A 17538-nucleotide genomic window follows, 5' to 3' on the forward strand; every position below is an offset into this window, starting at 1 on the left:
GTGAACTTCCAGATATTCAGGCTGGTTTTAGAGAAGGCAGAGGAACCAGAGATCAAATTGCCAACATCCTCTGGATCATTGAAAGAGCAAGAGAGTTCCAGAAAAAACATCTATTTCTGCTTTATTGACTATGCCAAAGCCTTTGACTGTGTGGATCACAATAAACTGTGGGAAATTCTTCAAGAGATGGGAATACCAGACCACCTGACCTGCCTCTTGAGAAACCTATATGCAGGTCAGGAAGCAACAGTTAGAACTGGAGATGGAACAACAGACTGGACATGGAACAACAATAGGAAAAGGAGTACATCAAGGCTGTACATTGTCACCCTGCTCATTTAACTTATATGCAGAGTACATCATGAGAAACGCTGGGCTGGAAGAAGCACAAGCTGGAATCAAGATTGCCGGGAGAAATATCAATAACCTCAGATATGCAGATGACATCACCCTCATGGCAGAAAGTGGAGAACTAAAGAGCCTCTTGATGAGAGGGAAAGAGGAGAGTGAAAAAGTTGGCTTAAAGCTCAACATTCAGAAAAATAAGATCATTGCATCTGGTCCCATCACTTCATGACAAATAGATGTGGAACAGTGGCTGACTTTATTTTTTTTGGGCTCCAAAATCACTGCAGATGGTGATTATAGCCATGAAATTAAAAGACGCTTATCCTTGGAAGGAAAGTTATGACCAACCTAGACAGCATATTAAAAAGCAGAGACATTACTTTGTTAACAATGATCCGTCTAGTCAAGGCTATGGTTTTTTCCAGTGGTCATGTATGGATATGAGAGTTGGACTCTAAAGAAAGCTGAGCACCGAAGAATTGAAGCTTTTGAACTGTAGTGTTGGAGAAGACTCTTGAGAGTCCCTTGAATTGCAAGGAGATCCAACCAGTCCATCCTAAAGGAGATCAGTCCTGGGTGTTCATTGGAAGGACTGATGTTGAAGCTGAAACTCCAATACTTTGGCCACCTGATGCGAAGAGCTGACTCATTTGAAAAGACACTGATGCTGGGAAAGATTGAGGGCAGGAGGAGAAGGGGTTGACAGAGGATGAGATGGTTGGATGACATCACCTACTCAATGGATATGAGTTTGGGTAAACTCCAGGAGTTGGTGATGGACAGGGAGGTCTGACGTGCTGCGGTTCATGGGTTTGCAAAGAGTTGGACACGACTGAGTGACTGAACTGAAAAGCAGTGGAACTTTTTCTTCCTGACTAGAATTTTACACAAAACTTTGAGGTATAAAAGGGATACATTGGATTTTTTGTAGGGGGAGAAAGTCTAGAGCCCACCTTCATATTCATGAGGCATCTTTGCAGATGAAACCCTGGGGAGGCTGAAGGGTACAGGGGTTCAGAGGAAAGGCTCTGAAGTCGGGCTGCCTGTGTTCGAGTCCACCACTGCAGTTAGCCGCTGTGTGACGTTGAAGAAGCTCCTCGACCTCTCTGGACTTGAGTTGAATCATCCGCTGAATGGGGGTAATCACACTATGTGCTTTAAAAGCTTGTTAGGAGTAAATGAAACGATACATGCCAAATACCCTGCCTGACGCCTGGTATATGCTCTGATGTTGTTTAGTTGCTTAAGTCTTGTGTGACTCTCGCAACCCCAAGAAATGTAGCCCACCAGGACATCTGAGGTGGTTTGCAAACAGCACTAGACTGCTTTCTGCTATAAATGTGTGAAAGAAATAGCTCTGCCTCTCACACAACTTCAATACAAACCTAAAACACAGGCACACTTAAAAGAAGTGCTCAGACTCGTCGAAAGGAGCAAAGCGCAGCAGCAGATAGCAGATTGGAAAGGGCAGAGCCGCGAGGGGCTGGCGTGTTTGGCACATGTGTACTTTGGTCTTGGAAATGGGCTAGGACTGGAATGGACAGGAATGAAGAGAGGCGTTGCTCGGTCACTGTGACCCAGTAGGGCCCCACGAAGCCCGGAGAGGGCTGGCAAGGACAGTTCCCAGTGGAGTTGGACAGCTGACCGGGTGAGCTGATGGAACACCTTGAAAGCCAAGTAGAGGAGTTTAGTGAAAGTCGCTCAGTTGTGTCCGACTCTTTGCGACCCCATGGACTGTACAGTCCATGGAATTCTCCAGGCCAGAATACTGGAGTGGGTAACCATTCTCTTCTCTAGGGGATCTTCCCAACCCAGGGATCCAACCCAGCTCTGCCGCATTGCAGGCAGATTCTTTACCAGCTGAGCCACCAGGGACGCCCAAGGAGGAGTTTAGAGTCAGTGCAAATTGTGAGCCGTTGTATACTTTTGAGCAAGGAAGTGTGAGGAATCAGGAACCTGCCTCTGTTGGGTGGATCAGAGGGCGGCTTGTGGTGTGGTAGTCCTCCTCGAGTCATCCAGTGTTCTGGGCACGAACCACAAGGGCCTTGGTAGGGGCAGTGGTTATCGACATGCAGGGGGCGAGATGCATCTAGAAGACATTTGGAGGGAAACCTGCCAAAGCTTGTGACGGGTGCCCCCTAGATGAAGTAACAGAGCCTTGAAAGCCATTAGCAAGTGGTAAAAAGTCATCGTCACATTGTGGCACTGTTAATTTTGATGCTTGTAAAAATGGTTCCAAAAAAGCTGATCCAATTGAATTGCACTGAACTGATTTTGTTTATTCCACAGATATGTATAGTCATTCATTCCCACTGGGTGTTAAGCAGATACAACTGTGCATGCGATGACTTACTTCCTCCCTCGGGGAGCTGGAGACGGGTCCACAGGCATTTAGGAGAGAGCCTGGTGAGACCGCGACCTGGAACAAACAGGGTGCTGTGGGAGGCTGGAGAGGGGCCCCCTCACCAGACCCGGGGCAAGGGTGGGAGCTAATGATGTACTGTGGGGCTAGGGAGAGGGGTGGACTGTCAGAGCCAGAGGCGGTACAGAAGGATGCTCAGAGAGCTCACAGTGTGGAAGTGCGGAGCTCCTCCAGGGGACCAGAGCTTCTCAGGAGGGCTGGAGACCAGGGAACGAGGATGAGGAGCGAGAGAAGAAGCAGGAGAGAGAAGCGCGGGAAGGGCTTTGTGAGTTACCCTGTGGGCTGTGGACTTAATTCTGAAGGAGAGTCATTCAGAGATTTTAAATTGTTAGCTGCCGGTGGTGCCTGGGGGGTAGACAGTTTAATATTTTAAGTTTATTTTTTGGTAGATGTGGTTTGGTTTGACTTTTTAAAAATACCTACGTTTATTTATTTATTTGGCTGCTCCAGGTCTTAGCTGCAGACCTTCGAACTTCTTTGACACATTCTGACTCTTAGTTGTGGCATGTGGGATCTAGTTCCTTGACCAGGGATTGAACCCGAGCACCCTGCATTGGAAGCCTAGACACTGGACCACCAGGAAAGTCTGGACAGTTTGGTTTTAGACACACAGAAAGTGGAAGTGTTAGTTACTCAGATGTGTCCAACTCTCTCCAGTCCCACAGACTGTAGCCCACAGGCTCCTCTGTCCATGAGGTTTCCCAGGCAAGAATCCTGGAGTGAGTTGCCATTTCCGTCTCCAGGGGCTCTTCCTGACACAGGGGTGGAACCTGGGTCTCCTGCCTTGCAGGCAGATTCTTTAGCATCTGAGCCTCCAGGGAAGCCCCCAGGCATACTCGGTTAGGGAATTTCCAGGTACTGATGTGTCAGCAGTTTCTTTTTTCCCCGTATAGTCTGGGCAGCAGGGTATGTTTCCCCTCACACTATCAGGGACTCCTTTCCATCCCTCACTGGGTGCCAGCCCCTCAGGATCCCCCTTGTTCTTGCACATCTCTCCCGGATCCTTTCGCTGTTTGTTATGGCTGTTCTGGTTCTGTTCCCTCTTCCGTCTGGGAGAGCCCTCGGTGGGGGCATTTGGGAGCTCAGTTGGGTGGGTGATCACATCTTGGAGGTGGGGCCAGGCTGGCTCTGGGGCCATGGGTTATCCCTGACTTGAGATCTTCACAGATGTTCAGCCCCTTCCCCCAGGGTCCACCTGCACGATTTTGCCCAGGACCCCTTTTCCTAATGCAGTGTCACTGTTAATAATAAGGTAACTGCCTCCCCTTTGTTTCAGCGGGTGCCAAAGCCTTTGTCTGCGATCAGTGTGGTGCCCAGTTCTCGAAGGAGGAAGCCCTGGAGACGCACAGGCAGACCCATACTGGTGAGTGAGTGACCCCATCCTCCAGGTCCTGCACTGTGATGGCGCATGGATGTGAGTATCTTGGCCCTTGTTTCCCTGGGGAGCTGTGAGTGGGGTGGTTTGTGCCATCTTCAGCTACCCTTGCTTGTGGAGCTGGCTGGGCAGGAACTTATAAGTATGACTTTGCTCCAGAAGAACAGCTGCCCTGGTTCAGGCCAAGGTCTCTGTCTCTAATAGGCCACTTGGAGCCCATCTCCATGGAGATGCTGGTACTTTCAGAGGCTTTAGAAAGTCAGTGATGTTGTCTAACTCTGAAGCCTTTGTGCGGCCCAGTGGGCTGTCCCTCCGTCTGCAAGAGTCTAGTCATTGTCTAAAAGAAAGCAGTCTGTCCACAGGCGTGCATGTGAACAATATTATCCAACAGTGATATTGCTGTGATCTCAAACCATTGATTTCATAGCATCAGCGTCATCTCATCATGGTACTTGGCGTCATCTTCATCATTGTAGCTCACACTTACTGAGCGTTCACAACATGCCAGGCCCTGTTCTTGCTGCTTTACCTGATCTCAGTTAGCCAATCTTTCCATAACTCTGTAAAGTAGAAAGCTACTTCCGTGTCATGGATAAGGAAACCGAGATTCAAAGGAGGGTAAGTGACTTGCTGAAGTGAGTAGTGGGGACAGGAATGGTACTGGTTTGATCCTGACACTGCCATTTACTGTTCGTGGAGCCATGAATCAGTTACTTAAGCTCTCTTAATTTGGGTTTCCAAATCCCATGGATGGAGGAGCCTGGTGGGCTGCAGTCCATGGGGTCGCGAAGAGTCGGACACGACTGAGCGACTTCCCTTTCACTTTTCACTTTCATGCATTGGAGAAGGAAATGGCAACCCACTCCAGTGTTCTTGCCTGGAGAATGCCAGGGACGGGGGAGCCTGGTGGGCTGCTGTCTACGGGGTCCCACAGAGTTGGACACGACTGAAGCGACTTAGCAGCAGCAGCAGCAGCAGCACCTGTTGGAAAAGTAGGGTAACACTAGCATCTACCGTGTAGCATAGATTTGTTGATATTAAATAAGATATTTTATTTGGAGTGTTTAGGGGAACGCTTGGCTCATAATAAGTGTTCGATAAATAGTAGTAGATGCATTTAATTTAATAAATATTTATTGAGTTCCTGTAATATGCTGGGAACTGTTGGGGTCTTTAAGGTCTAGTAACATATGAGACAGATAGCATTCTTCATGGAACTGAGATTCCAGTAGGGCAATAGGCACATGATTGTGTAGTAATAATGCCAGGCTGTAATAAGCACAAGTGAGAAAAAATATAGCAGGATAAGGGAGGAAAGGGGTATTTTAGATCAGATGGTCAGTCTTCTCTCAGAGGGTGACATCTGAGCCCAGCCGTAAAGTTGGAAAGTGAGTTAGTTACTTAAAGGTTTCGGGGGAAGAGATCTGAGTAAAGGGAACACACACTCCTGCACGTGGGTTGAATTTGACAGGTTCGTGGAAGAGCAGTGTGGTGGTAGGGGGCAGGCAGTGAGGTGCAGAGAGTGGTGGGAGATGAGGTCAGAAATCAGGTGGGTCTCTCAATCCTGGCACGGAATTTGGATTTTATTCTGCGTGTGCCAAGAGTCCATTGTTGGGGTTGGGGAGGGGAGGGTAAAATATTTGCAAATCATACATCTGATTAGAAACCTTCAGTTTGAAAATATCAGGAACTCTTATGACTCGAATAAAAATACAAATAACCCAAGCAAAAACTGTGCAGAGGATCTGACTGAATAGACATGTCTCCAAAATAAACAAATAGTCATTGAGCGCACGAAAAGATGCTTGACATCATTAGCCATCGGGGAACTACAAATCAAAATCACAATGAGATACTAAATGCTTTACACCCACCAAGATGTAGCTTAGTAAAAATGCAGGCAGTGAGAAGTGTTGTTGAGATTGTGGAAAAATCAGAACCCTCGTACACTGCTGGTGGGAGTGTAAAATGGTGCAGCCCCGGAAAACAGGCAGTTCCTCAAAAAGGTAAACAGGTACTCTGACCCAGGAATTCCACTCCTGTGTATATGAAAACATATATCTACACAAAAACTTGCACATAAGTTGTTCTTAACGGCATTTTTATAATAGCCAAAAAGGTAGATATAACTCAGTGTCTACCTACTGGTGAATGGATACACAGAATGTAGTTTATCCATACAATGGAGTATTACTCATCTATAAAAAGGAATGAAATGCTGATACATTCTAAACATTTTAAAGAGGAATCCTAAAAACATTATGCTCAGTGGAAGAATCCAGTCACAAAGGCCATGTGTTGTATGATTCTGCTTATATGAAACATCCAGAATAGGCGAATCTCCAGACAGAAAGTAAATTAGTAAGGGGCTGGGAGATTTGGGAGGAAATGGTAAATGCTAATGGGTATGGAGTTTCTTTTTGGGGTGATTAGAATCTTCTAAAATGTGGTGATGGTTGTGCATCTCTGAATACATTAAAAAGTACTGACTTTGTCCTTGAAAAGCGTGAATGGTGTATCATATTGTATATGAATTATGACTCAGTAACACACACACACTGTGCACACACACACACCTACACAAACATTTGTAGAAAATGGGCAAAACGGTCCATTGGAGGGTGTTGAATGGAGGATGACATGACTTGATTTATGGGTTTGAAATATCACCCCAGTTCCGGTGTTGATAATTCACCGCAGGAGTGTTTGTTACCAATTGGTATGCAAGGAAAACCACTCTTAACAGTAGAGTAAAGCCACACTGTGTTAACATATCAGACGTTTCTGTAGGTGACTGTGCTCAGCTGAGCAGTTTTCACTTGGGGTCTCTCGCATGGTTGCATTGGGTGGTGTGTGGGCCTGGGTGTCCACAAGGCGCCCTCCCTCTCGTATCTGCCTCCCAGTCCTCCTCCCTGTGGCCTGTCTCTGCAGCAGAGCAGCCTGGACCTCTCACTCAGGGCTTCAAGACTCAGGAAGCAGAAACTGCCAGCCTTCTTAAAAGGTAGGCTGGAAGCACATAGCGTCACTTCCAGCATCGTTCATTGCTCTCAGCAGGCACAGGTCAACCCCAGGTTCGAAGGATGGAAGAGTAGATTCCCTCTCTTTGTGGAGACTGACGGACACACAGGGAAAGAGGGACTGGTGGCAGCCCTCTGTGGAAGCAGGCCCCTGAGCTGCTACCGGGGCCGGAAGGGAAGAAGGAAGACCAGGCAGCTGCTGCTGCTGTTCGTGATCGCCATCAGTATTTTCTTGTCTTCCTGCGCCTTAAAATCAGCCTCTCCATGTGGAAGACGTATGTCATAGTCCTGGTATCATGCACTCTGGGCTGGTGTTGCCCTGACCTGTGACATTAAGCAGAACTTGCTAGGTGAGCTGTGAGCCCAGTCAGTGTCTCCCTGGCTCGGTTCTAGAGAAGGGGACTTGGCCAGAAGATTTTGCCCAGGATCCCAGAGCTGGTTTTCTTAAAAGCCAGGGAAGGACGCATGTCTCCCAGACTCCCGGCTATTTCTTATTGCCTCTGGACCGCAAGTGTAACTGAGAATCCTGCTCTGAGAATTCCAATTGGGGGCTGAGAACACCGAACTCTGAGCCAGCTTTGCAAAGCAGCTTAATTCTGTCTGTCCAGATTAAATTTGCAGCAGCAGGGAGCAAGCAGCCCTAACTGCCAGGGCCAGGGCAAGAGACTGAGTCCCTGCCGGGTGAGCAGATGGGGATGTCATTCACAGACAGGACCCCCACACACTTATTGAGCACCTTCTGTGTGCCTGGCACCACTGGGACACGGCAGTGAGCAGCGCAGATGTGTTCCCTATGTTGTTTTTCAGACAACTTTAGTGAGATGTAATTCACATCCTGGTCACATGTTTAAAGGATCCAGTTCTGTAGTTTTTGATATGTGACGTGAAGTCACTCAGTCGTGTCCAACTCTTTGCAACCCCGTGGACTATAGCCCACCAGGATCCTCCATCCATGGGATTCACCAGGCAAGAATACTGGAGTGGGTTGCCATTTCTTTCTCCAGGGGATCTTCCCAACCCAGGGATCGAACCCAGGTCTCCCACATAGCAAGCAGATGCTTTAACCTCTGAGCCACCAGGGAAGCCCCAGTTTTTGATATATTAGTGTATTTTTAAGACTGCCATAAAAGATATATAAATTTACCATTTTAACTTTAAAGTGTATAATTCAGTGGTGTAAATGACATTGCAACCTGTTTTTAGAGTTTGGTATTGATTGGGCTTTGAAAACCAGGAGGTGTCTTAGGACTGATGCCCTTCCAGGATTTATTAAGTTAGTGAGGACTTCAAAGTGACCGACATTTTTCAGAAAAGAATATTAGTTCCAAGTACTTTGGCCACCTGATGCAAAAGGTCAACTCATTGGAAAAGACCCTGATGCTGGGAAAAGACTGAGGGCAGGAGGAGAAGGGGATGACAGAGGATGAGATTGATCGGATGGCATCGTCAACTCAATGGACATGAGTCTGAGCAAACTCGGGGAGATAGTGGAGGACAGGGAGGCCTGGCGCGTCAGATATGACGGAGAGACTGAACAAGAATGATTGGAAAGAACCTGGAGTTTGAGTCAGAAGCTGGGGAGGGGGTGGAATCTAACTTTGCTGTCTAGCAGGTGGATAACCTTGTTCCTCGTCCTTTCTGCCCTTCAGATCTTCTCACCTGCAAAGGGGTATAGTGCCCATCCTTCCTGTAGCAGAGGTGGAGCCCGGCTCCTTCAGACCTGCTTGGGGGCTGGGGACAGTACTGTGGAGCAGGCATGTGGGAATCAGTGTTCCCTGACTGGGGATCAAGCCTGTGCCCCTTACATTAGAAGTAAGTCTTAACCACTGGAGTCTTAACCCTCAGACTTACTTCTGCTTTATCTCCAAGTTACATCCAAATTGTGCAGAAGAAACCAAGGTGGATGCTTTAAGAAGGGCTCCCTTCCCCCGTGGCTGTGACCGAGGGGCAAGCTCCCTTGCCATGAGAAGCATTTGGCCCCTCCTGGTGTTGGGCAGGCTGTCCTCAGCTGGGGACAGAGGTGGTGGTGGCCGTATTATCAGCATCAGGTTGGCAACGAGGCAGTTCTGCTGACAGGCAGACCTGGGGACAGTACTATAGGGAACACACCTGTAGAACCTGCAGAACCCAGATGGGTTCTCAGACTCCCCTAATAATCCATGAAAAAATACAGCATGACATCTAGATGCCATCTCTGTTCTAAGAAAGGGGGCCTCTGAGGAAGAGAGAGGCCTGGTTATAAGGAATGCTGAAAGTGATGTTAAAGCTGTCGGACTGGGGGAAGCCAGTGGGGTACCAGATATCCTTTAACAGAGCGAACAGGAGAGCAGGGATGAAGCTCTGAGAAGAAAGAGACCCTGGGAGAGTAAAGTCATGGAATTGCCATCTTATGTTTCTGATATCTATGTTTATCAAACACTTTCTTCCACTGTACCCATTTCACAGATGAGACCATGGAGGCCTAGAAGCCCAGCACTAGGAAGTGAAGAGCTGGAACTTGACCCAACTCTGACTTCAGTGCTCTTTCTACCAATCCCCAGCTGCCTGCTCATTGCCTTACTATTGTCCATGGGTTTGTGGCTGAACAGTTTAGGGAGAGCTTGTGTAGCTCATGGCCATGTCCTGGGCAGAGCTCTTTTGGATCCCTGTGACCTATTTAACAAAGCATCCTCAATACCCTGATGACCGTGTGCCCCTCAGGAGATAGTATACAATATCCCTGAAATAGACAGGGTCTGGGAGTTCCATGCCCAAGGCCACCCTGCCATGTGGGGAATTCACAGAGCTGACGTGTAGCATGGCATTGGGATGGGTTATCGGGGTGCTTCTCAGATATTCTTGACACTGCAGAATGAATTTAGTAGAAAGTATTTCCAATCCCATTTTCCCCAAACACACATCATCTTCAGGGCTCACCCTTTCAGCTCCTCCACTTACCCTGGAGGACTTCTGTCCCTGTGGGTGTGACCCTTCCTTGTCCCCGCCCTCCAGGATCTTGGTGGGCTCCAGCTGGTGCTCAGGGACGACACACTTATGCTTGGGCTGGGCTCAGGCTTCGTTGTCACACTTCAGTTTTCTGTTTTGCTACAGCTAAGACTTTGAGGAGATAAACAGAGATCACTTTACACCTTTTATATTATGACAAATACATATTGCAAAACACTGCTGCTTCCAAAATGTTTGGGTTGCAGAGCAGTCAGGAATTAACAGCTCTGCAGCTCCCCAAGATGCCTGTACTTCATTTACACATCAGAATTTTTTTTACACTGTTCAGTAAAATAAAAAGCGAGAAAACACATATACACACACGTACACACGCGCGCCCAGCACACCACTTGGGTTCTATATCAGGAATGTCTTAAATTAGTAAGTAGTTCTTTAAAAGTCCAGATAAACTGATAAATACCATTAATGGCTTAATTTATACTCCGGGTTTGAAATTTGACACACGGACAGTATCTTGGCTCAGGAAACACAAGTGGTTTTGTGCCAGAGGTTTTAATGACCGATCAGTAATATAAATTGCTGCATCACTGAACAGAAATAGCTTCCCTGTGTCACTTGATCTGGAAACTTCTCTGGCCAGGCAGCAGTTAATAAATTTAAAAATAATTACCCTCTTCATTCAAAGTCAAACTAATTAGGAGTGGGTTTTACAAAGCATAATGTTGTCCGAGCCACTGTACATCCCCGTTTGGGACGTGAACAGGCCTGGGGGCAACAGATGGGATCGGGTGGCATTAATTAGAGGGCAGGGGAGATACCTCAGCTGCTGAGCTGAGGGCGAGGAGGCTGGGGCAATCTGCAGCAGGCCCTGTGGGGGAGGTGGGAGATCTCAGTGCGGCAGCCTTGGAATTGAGCTGAAGGAACCTTCAGCTCTTTTAATTCATATGTAGGAGACTCAGAGGCTTCACAGGTGGCATTAGTGGTAAAGAACCCACCTGCCAACGCAGGAGACACAGGAGATGCAGCTTCAGTCCCTGGGTTGAGAAGATCTCCTGGAGGAGGGCACGGCAACCCACTCCAGTATTCTTGCCTGAAAAATCCCATGGACAGAGGAGCCTGGTGGGCTGCAGTCCATAGGGTCGCACAGAGTCGGACACGACTGAAGTGACTTAACACGTCCACATGTAGGGGACTCAGGACAGCTCCCTGTGTGCGACCTGAACATAAAAGGGATGGGGCCAATGCTGGTGTTTGGGGCCCAGGCCAGAGAGCCTGTGAGAACCCACAGCAGGAAAGGCAGATGTGCAGATGGCTACTCAGGGAGGATGAACTCTCGAGGGCTTTATTCACCAGGCAAGCTGGGGCCCTGATAGCGCGGTTCAGGTTTGTCTTGCAGGTTTCAAGGAAGCGGGACCTTTGGAACCCAAAGTCTTGAGTGTGACATTCAGGGTATTCGGAGCACTTGGGACCTGGTGTCAGACGTCTAGATTCAAGTCCTATCTCGTCCCATCACTTCCACGTTTTATGAGCTTGGGCAGGTTGCCTAACTTTGCCTAAGCCCGTTTCCTCCTTGGAAATGTGAGAGCAATGATGCTGTCGTACAAGAGATGTTGTGAGGATTTAATTTGATGATCTGTGGAAAGCACTCAGCATAGGCCTTGCATGGAGTAAGCGCTCAGTCAGTGGTGATGGTGGTTACTAACACTGCGCCATCGTGGTCTTCGCCATGCCCTTGGAGGGTATCCTTTCCCCTGACTAGGTAGGTGAGAGGGGAAGGGGCAGGCTGATATGGTAAGAAAGGAATAAGAATGGGGTGCAGCTGCCTTGCTGAGCGGATGGGATCTTGAGGATCCCTGATGCGTCCTTTGGTCAAGAGGATGTTTCCAGTGTACCTATAGAGCCAACAGCCCCTGCTATATGTACAGCGGGGAGAGGTGAGGGCATAATGGAGTTGTGCATGTGGAACAGCCTCTCAGAGATTTCGTGGATTTTATTTAAGGCCCTAGTTTCTAGAATGCCCGAAGCTTCCCGGGGGGACTGCCCTCTTCTGATGTTTAAACCGATGACATATCCAACTAGGCCGGACAGGCTGCAGAGCTGGGGTTAGCACAGAGCAAGGTCTTGTGTTCCCCCTTCCAGGAGCTTGGGTCCCCCACTGGTGTCCTGGCCCATGTCTGTTGCCATTAGGAACCTGGGTATTCTGGAAATATAAGTCAGACCTGGGTCATCCCACTTCATGCCCTCATAGTGCCCTGGTAAGGAAAAGAGACAGAAAGTCATTCCTGAGCTTTGGAGTTCTGGGACTAGGAAGCTTCATGGACGCCTTAGAGCCCAGGACACTTGATCTCCAGATTTGCTCCAAAGCAATTCCATTCTCGCCTCCAGCCCACGCCCTGCCCCCTGAGGTTGGCCAGGCTAGTGACTTGTGTTCGCTACATACCAGAATAGCCTGTGCGGCTGATTTGTCCCATCCTTCCTTCATTCATTTATCCACTGAGTTTTGAAGTACCTACTGTGTGCAAGGGGCGGTCCCTGCCTTCCTGAAGGCTACAGTGTGTTGTGGAGCAAATGAACAAGGAGGGTGAATTTGCTTTGGTTACAGATAATATCATCTTCCCAGGTGGCGCTAGTGGTAAAACAGACAGACAAACAAACAAATCCTGCCTGCCAATGCAGGAGACATAGGAGATGCGGGTTCAGTCCCTGGCTCAGGAAGATCCCCTGGAGGAGGGCGTGACAACCCACTCCAGTATTCTTGTCTGGAGAATCCCATGGACAGAGGAGCCTGGCGGACTACAGTCCATGAGGTCGCAGAGAGTCAGACACAACTGAAGCAACTTAGCACGTACGCACAGATAATACAGTAGCTGTACTCTATTGGATAGTTTAGAGATATAATTTTATTAAGTCCTTATTACCGTCCTAAAACATAGACATTTTCTTTCCCTCTTCTTTGCTAGAGAAAATTAAAACTTAGAGAAGTTAAGGATGACCTGTCCAGGATGGCTAGAACGTGTGTTTCGGGCTCTTGCACCCTAAAGCCTGTGTTTTAATGCTGCTTCCCCTCCCCGTGTGGGCCTGGGCATCATACCTAATGTGCAGAGCCGGGGGCTCAGCTCTGCCCATTCAACAGCCTAAAAAACTAGGGCTCAGAGGCCTATATTTGCAGAGGGGGGTCAGTTGAGAACAAATAAGCCAAACCAGAATTAGGACCCACGAGTTCTTACTTCCAGGCCAAAGTACTCTCCACTCTTGACTACAAAATAAGGACTTTATTTTGCTGGCCTAGAAAAACTTGCTTCATTTCCACCTTCCTGCGTCACAGAGAAAGCCATTCAAGCGGATGCAAATGCTGAGATGCTCCTTCTCAGCTCCTCCATGTCAGCCTCAGGAGGGTCGTGCGGCCCAGAACAGCTGACGCACCCGGCAGCCAAGGGCAGCGGTGCTGCAGGACCTGCCCGCCCCTGGAAGCACGGAGCAGGCGCTGGAGGTGCCCTCCCTGGGGCCCTCTCCTCCTCAGGGTGAAGGAGGCTCGGAGGCACCTTGCCGTGGCTTTGGGAGGAGAAGGCAGTGACAGCACAGAAACACATGCCCGCACACACATGCACACCCTTTGATCGTGCAGAGAGCTGTTCCCCCACCTTGGTGTTGTTGGCTGCCTGCTTGAACTGGCCCCTCTGTCCCTCCTGATATATTAAGGATGCTTGGAAAGAGCTGCGGGGACTGTCTCTGGCCCTGAACTCCAGAGAAGAAAATGAAGTCCTTGTTTGGAGGACTTTCGGTGGTGGATGAGCAGGCGGGGCAGAGAATCATAGGGGGTGAGCAGCTACATTCCTTCCCTGGGGGTGGCTGCCGGCCTTCTGGCCCCCGCTCTTGCCCTGGGCCTGGCACGAGGGGTGGTGCTGGGCATGGAGGAGCCCTGTCAGGGCGGCTGGCTCCTGTCCTCCTGCAGTAGGAAAACCAGCAACTGTTCTGGCTCCTCCTCCCAAGGGCAGTCTCTCTGTTCCCCTGGTCCCAAAGAAGATGGGGGAGGGAAAGGGAGAAGGGCCAGCAGATGAGAAAGAACTTCTTCTTTCCAAAACTTGACATGGAAAAAAGGCAGAACGAGCCTCTCACCCCGGCCCAGGCTGGAGGGCCGGGGGGAGGAGGGGTCATCAGATGGACACGTGTGCTCCACTTAGATTGGCGTGACCTCCCCCATTGAAAGCATAATAGCTTTTGACTTTTATAAATATCAGGGGTGATTGGTATAGCATTTCACGTGGTGTGCCAGGGAATTGAACCCGAGAAAGCCCGAGCTCGGGACGGCTGCAGGACGTCATGGGCACTTGGGGAGGGAGAGTCATGTGCTCCTGTTTGTACAGTCAGTGCTCCAGCATAGACTTACTCTTGAGCTCGTTTTCTGCTGTTACTATCAAAGCATGTTTGATGCCTAATATAGAGTTTTATTTTCCAAGCCCAGGGCTCTCGGCTTTGTTGGAGCTGCTTGCTAGGGCATAGGGAATGGCAGCCTGGCTGTCACCTGCTGCCCAGCCACGCCTTCCTTTGGCACCGGTCACCCTAGCGGTGCCAGGGTCCCTCTGGCTCCTTCTGGACTGACCTCCAGTGCTGCTTCTTACGAATAGATTTTGGGTTTTTTTTTTTTTTTTTTTTGAGTGATTTTAGATTTATAGCAAAATAGAGTGGAAAGCATAGAGTATCCTATATACTGTCTACTCCCCACCCCAACACAACTCCCTCCCTGTCAACATCCTTCATCAGAATGGTGCATTTGTTACCCCTGATGAACCCAGGTTGATACATCATTATCCCGAAAAGTTTATGTTAACGGGTCACTCTCGTTGTTGTAAATTCTCTGGGTTTTGATAAATGTATAATAATGTGTATTCACCATTGTATCATGCAGAAGAGTTTTGCTGCCCTACAGAACCTCTGAGCTCTCCCCATCCATCACCCCAATACTTTTGCATGAAGCGTTAACACTTTGAGGGGATCGGTGGTGTTTAGCTCTCTTGGGATTGGCGAGGAAAATTGAACTGAGATTGATTTGGGATAAAAGAGGTTAAAGCTTATTCATTCAGAAGACATCTTGAGCATCTGCTCTGTGCTGGACATTGATGCTGGGCCCTGGGATAAGGATACAGCAGTGAGCAGGACTCACCTAGTCCCCACCTCCAGCCATCTCCCATCATAGTGGAAATGATGAACATCATTGTCGTGTGGGGGCAGCTTGGCATTAGGGAAAACAAGAATGAATTAGGGGAAAGGAAAACTGAATTCTTATCCTGGCTCTGTCACAGGCTTGCTTTATGACATGGGACAAATTGCTTTGTTTCTCTGCCTCTCTCAAATATCGGGAGTGGGAATTAGGTAAGAAAAATTGCTGTTTGAGAGGTTGCATGGTGCCAAGCCCAGCCTAAAGTTCCGATCTTGGATGGATGGTCTACATTTTTCTCCACTTCAGCACATTTGTACCTATGGCTGTTACAGGGGCTTTCCAGGTGGCCCAGTGGTAAGGAATCCCTCTGCAGATACAGGAGACACAGGTTTGATCCCTAGGTGGGGAAGATCCTTTGGAATAGGAAATAGCAACCCATTCCAGTATTCTTGCCTGGAGAACCCCATGAACAGAGGAGCCTGGTGGTCTACAGTTCGTGGGGTCACAAAGAGCCAGACGTAACTAAGCACATTAGACATTTACAGTTTCTGTCTCACCAGTAGACAGCCGCTTCTTTCATTTTATTTAGATGCGTATTCAATAAAAAATTAAATGCATACTGCGTCTGAAGAAGAAATTAAAGGTGAAGATCTTTTGTCTTTTAAGAACTATTCCAGAAGTTTGAGGGGATTGAAACGATTTTGACCTTTGAGGACTGTTGTTCAGAGCTTGGACTGTGCCTGGCTCTGGTGCTTTTATATATTATCTGGTAGAGCCCACTAAGAGGCAGGTCCACTGCCCCTATCGCTGCTGAGGAGCTGCGGGCTCAGAGTGGTTTAAGTAACATGACTTGCTCAGTGGAAGGACTGGGCTTCAAGTTCAGGGCCCCCAGCTGGGAGTCTGATGCAACTTCCAGGGTATGTGTCGTTCTCCTATGGTTGTAAGTCCCTTGCATATGAACAAGTTCTGTTCCACGAGTGGGTTGGTAAGTCCAGTTTGTTCGTAAGTCTATTGGAAGTTAGCCTAGGTACCCAACTAACACAGTCGGCCCCATAGTACTGTACTGTAATAGGTTTACAATACTTCTCACACACATCAGATCAGATCATATCAGTCGCTCAGTCATGTCCGACTCTTTGCGACCCCATGAACCGCAGCACGCCAGGCCTCCCTGTCCATCACCAACTCCCGGAGTTCACTGAGTCTCACGTCCATCAAGTCAGTGATGCCATCCAGCCATCTCATCCTGTCGTCCCATTCTCCTCCTGCCCCCAATCCCACCCAGCATCAGAGTCTTTTCCAATGAGTCAACTCTTCGCATGAGGTGGCCAAAGTATTGAAGTTTCAGCTTTAGCATCATTCCTTCCAAAGAAATCCCAGGGCTGATCTCCTTCAGAATGGACTGGTTGGATCTCCTTGCAGTCCAAGGGACTCTCAAGAGTCTTCTCCAACACCACAGTTCAAAAGCATCAATTCTTCGGCGCTCAGCCTTCTTCACAGTCCAACTCTCACATCCATACATGACCACTGGAAAAACCATAGCCTTGACTAGACGGACCTTTGTTGGCAAAGTAATGTCTCTGCTTTTGAATATGCTATCTAGGTTGGTCATAACTTTCCTTCCAAGGAGTAAGCGTCTTTTAATTTCATGGCTGCAGTCACCATCTGCAGTGATTTTGGAGCCCAGAAAAATAAAGTCTGACACTGTTTCCCCATCTATTTCCCATGAAGTGGTGGGACTGGATGCCATGATCTTCGTTTTCTGAATGTTGAGCTATTATAAGCCAACTTTTTCACTCTCCACTTTCACTTTCATCAAGAGGCTTTTGAGTTCCTCTTCACTTTCTGCCATAAGGGTGGTGTCATCTGCATATCTGCGGTTATTGATATTTCTCCCGGCAATCTTGATTCCAGTTTGTGTTTTTTCCAGTTCAGCATTTCTCATGATGTACTCTACATATAAGTTAAATAAACAGGGTGACAATATACAGCCTTGACAAACTCCTTTTCCTATTTGGAACCAGTCTGTTGTTCCATGTCCAGTTCTAACTCTTGCTTCCTGACCTGCATACAGATTTCTCAAGAGGCAGATCAGGTGGTCTGGTATTCCCATCTCTTTAAGAATTTTCCACAGTTTATTGTGATCCACACAGTCAAAGGCTAAAATGCACTGGTCATAACAAACACCCTCTTCCAACAACACAAGAGAAGACTCTATACATGGACATCACCAGATGGTCAACACCGAAATCAGATTGATTATATTCTTTGC

The 17538-nt window shown here is 48.3% G+C and overlaps 1 protein-coding gene across 2 annotated transcripts in view; it reads left to right on the top strand.

The window, feature by feature from the left end:
- Nucleotides 1-17538, top strand: part of ZBTB16 (zinc finger and BTB domain containing 16) — a 207222-nt gene that overhangs the window by 129608 nt on the left and 60076 nt on the right. For both annotated transcript variants that reach the window (XM_055548124.1, XM_055548126.1), the window contains exon 4: nucleotides 4047-4133. In XM_055548124.1, coding sequence (XP_055404099.1) covers nucleotides 4047-4133 — 87 coding nt within the window. The remainder of the gene's footprint in view (nucleotides 1-4046; nucleotides 4134-17538) is intronic.

Source organism: Bubalus kerabau, chromosome 15, assembly GCF_029407905.1.
Source record: "Bubalus kerabau isolate K-KA32 ecotype Philippines breed swamp buffalo chromosome 15, PCC_UOA_SB_1v2, whole genome shotgun sequence".
NCBI lineage: Eukaryota > Metazoa > Chordata > Mammalia > Artiodactyla > Bovidae > Bubalus > Bubalus kerabau.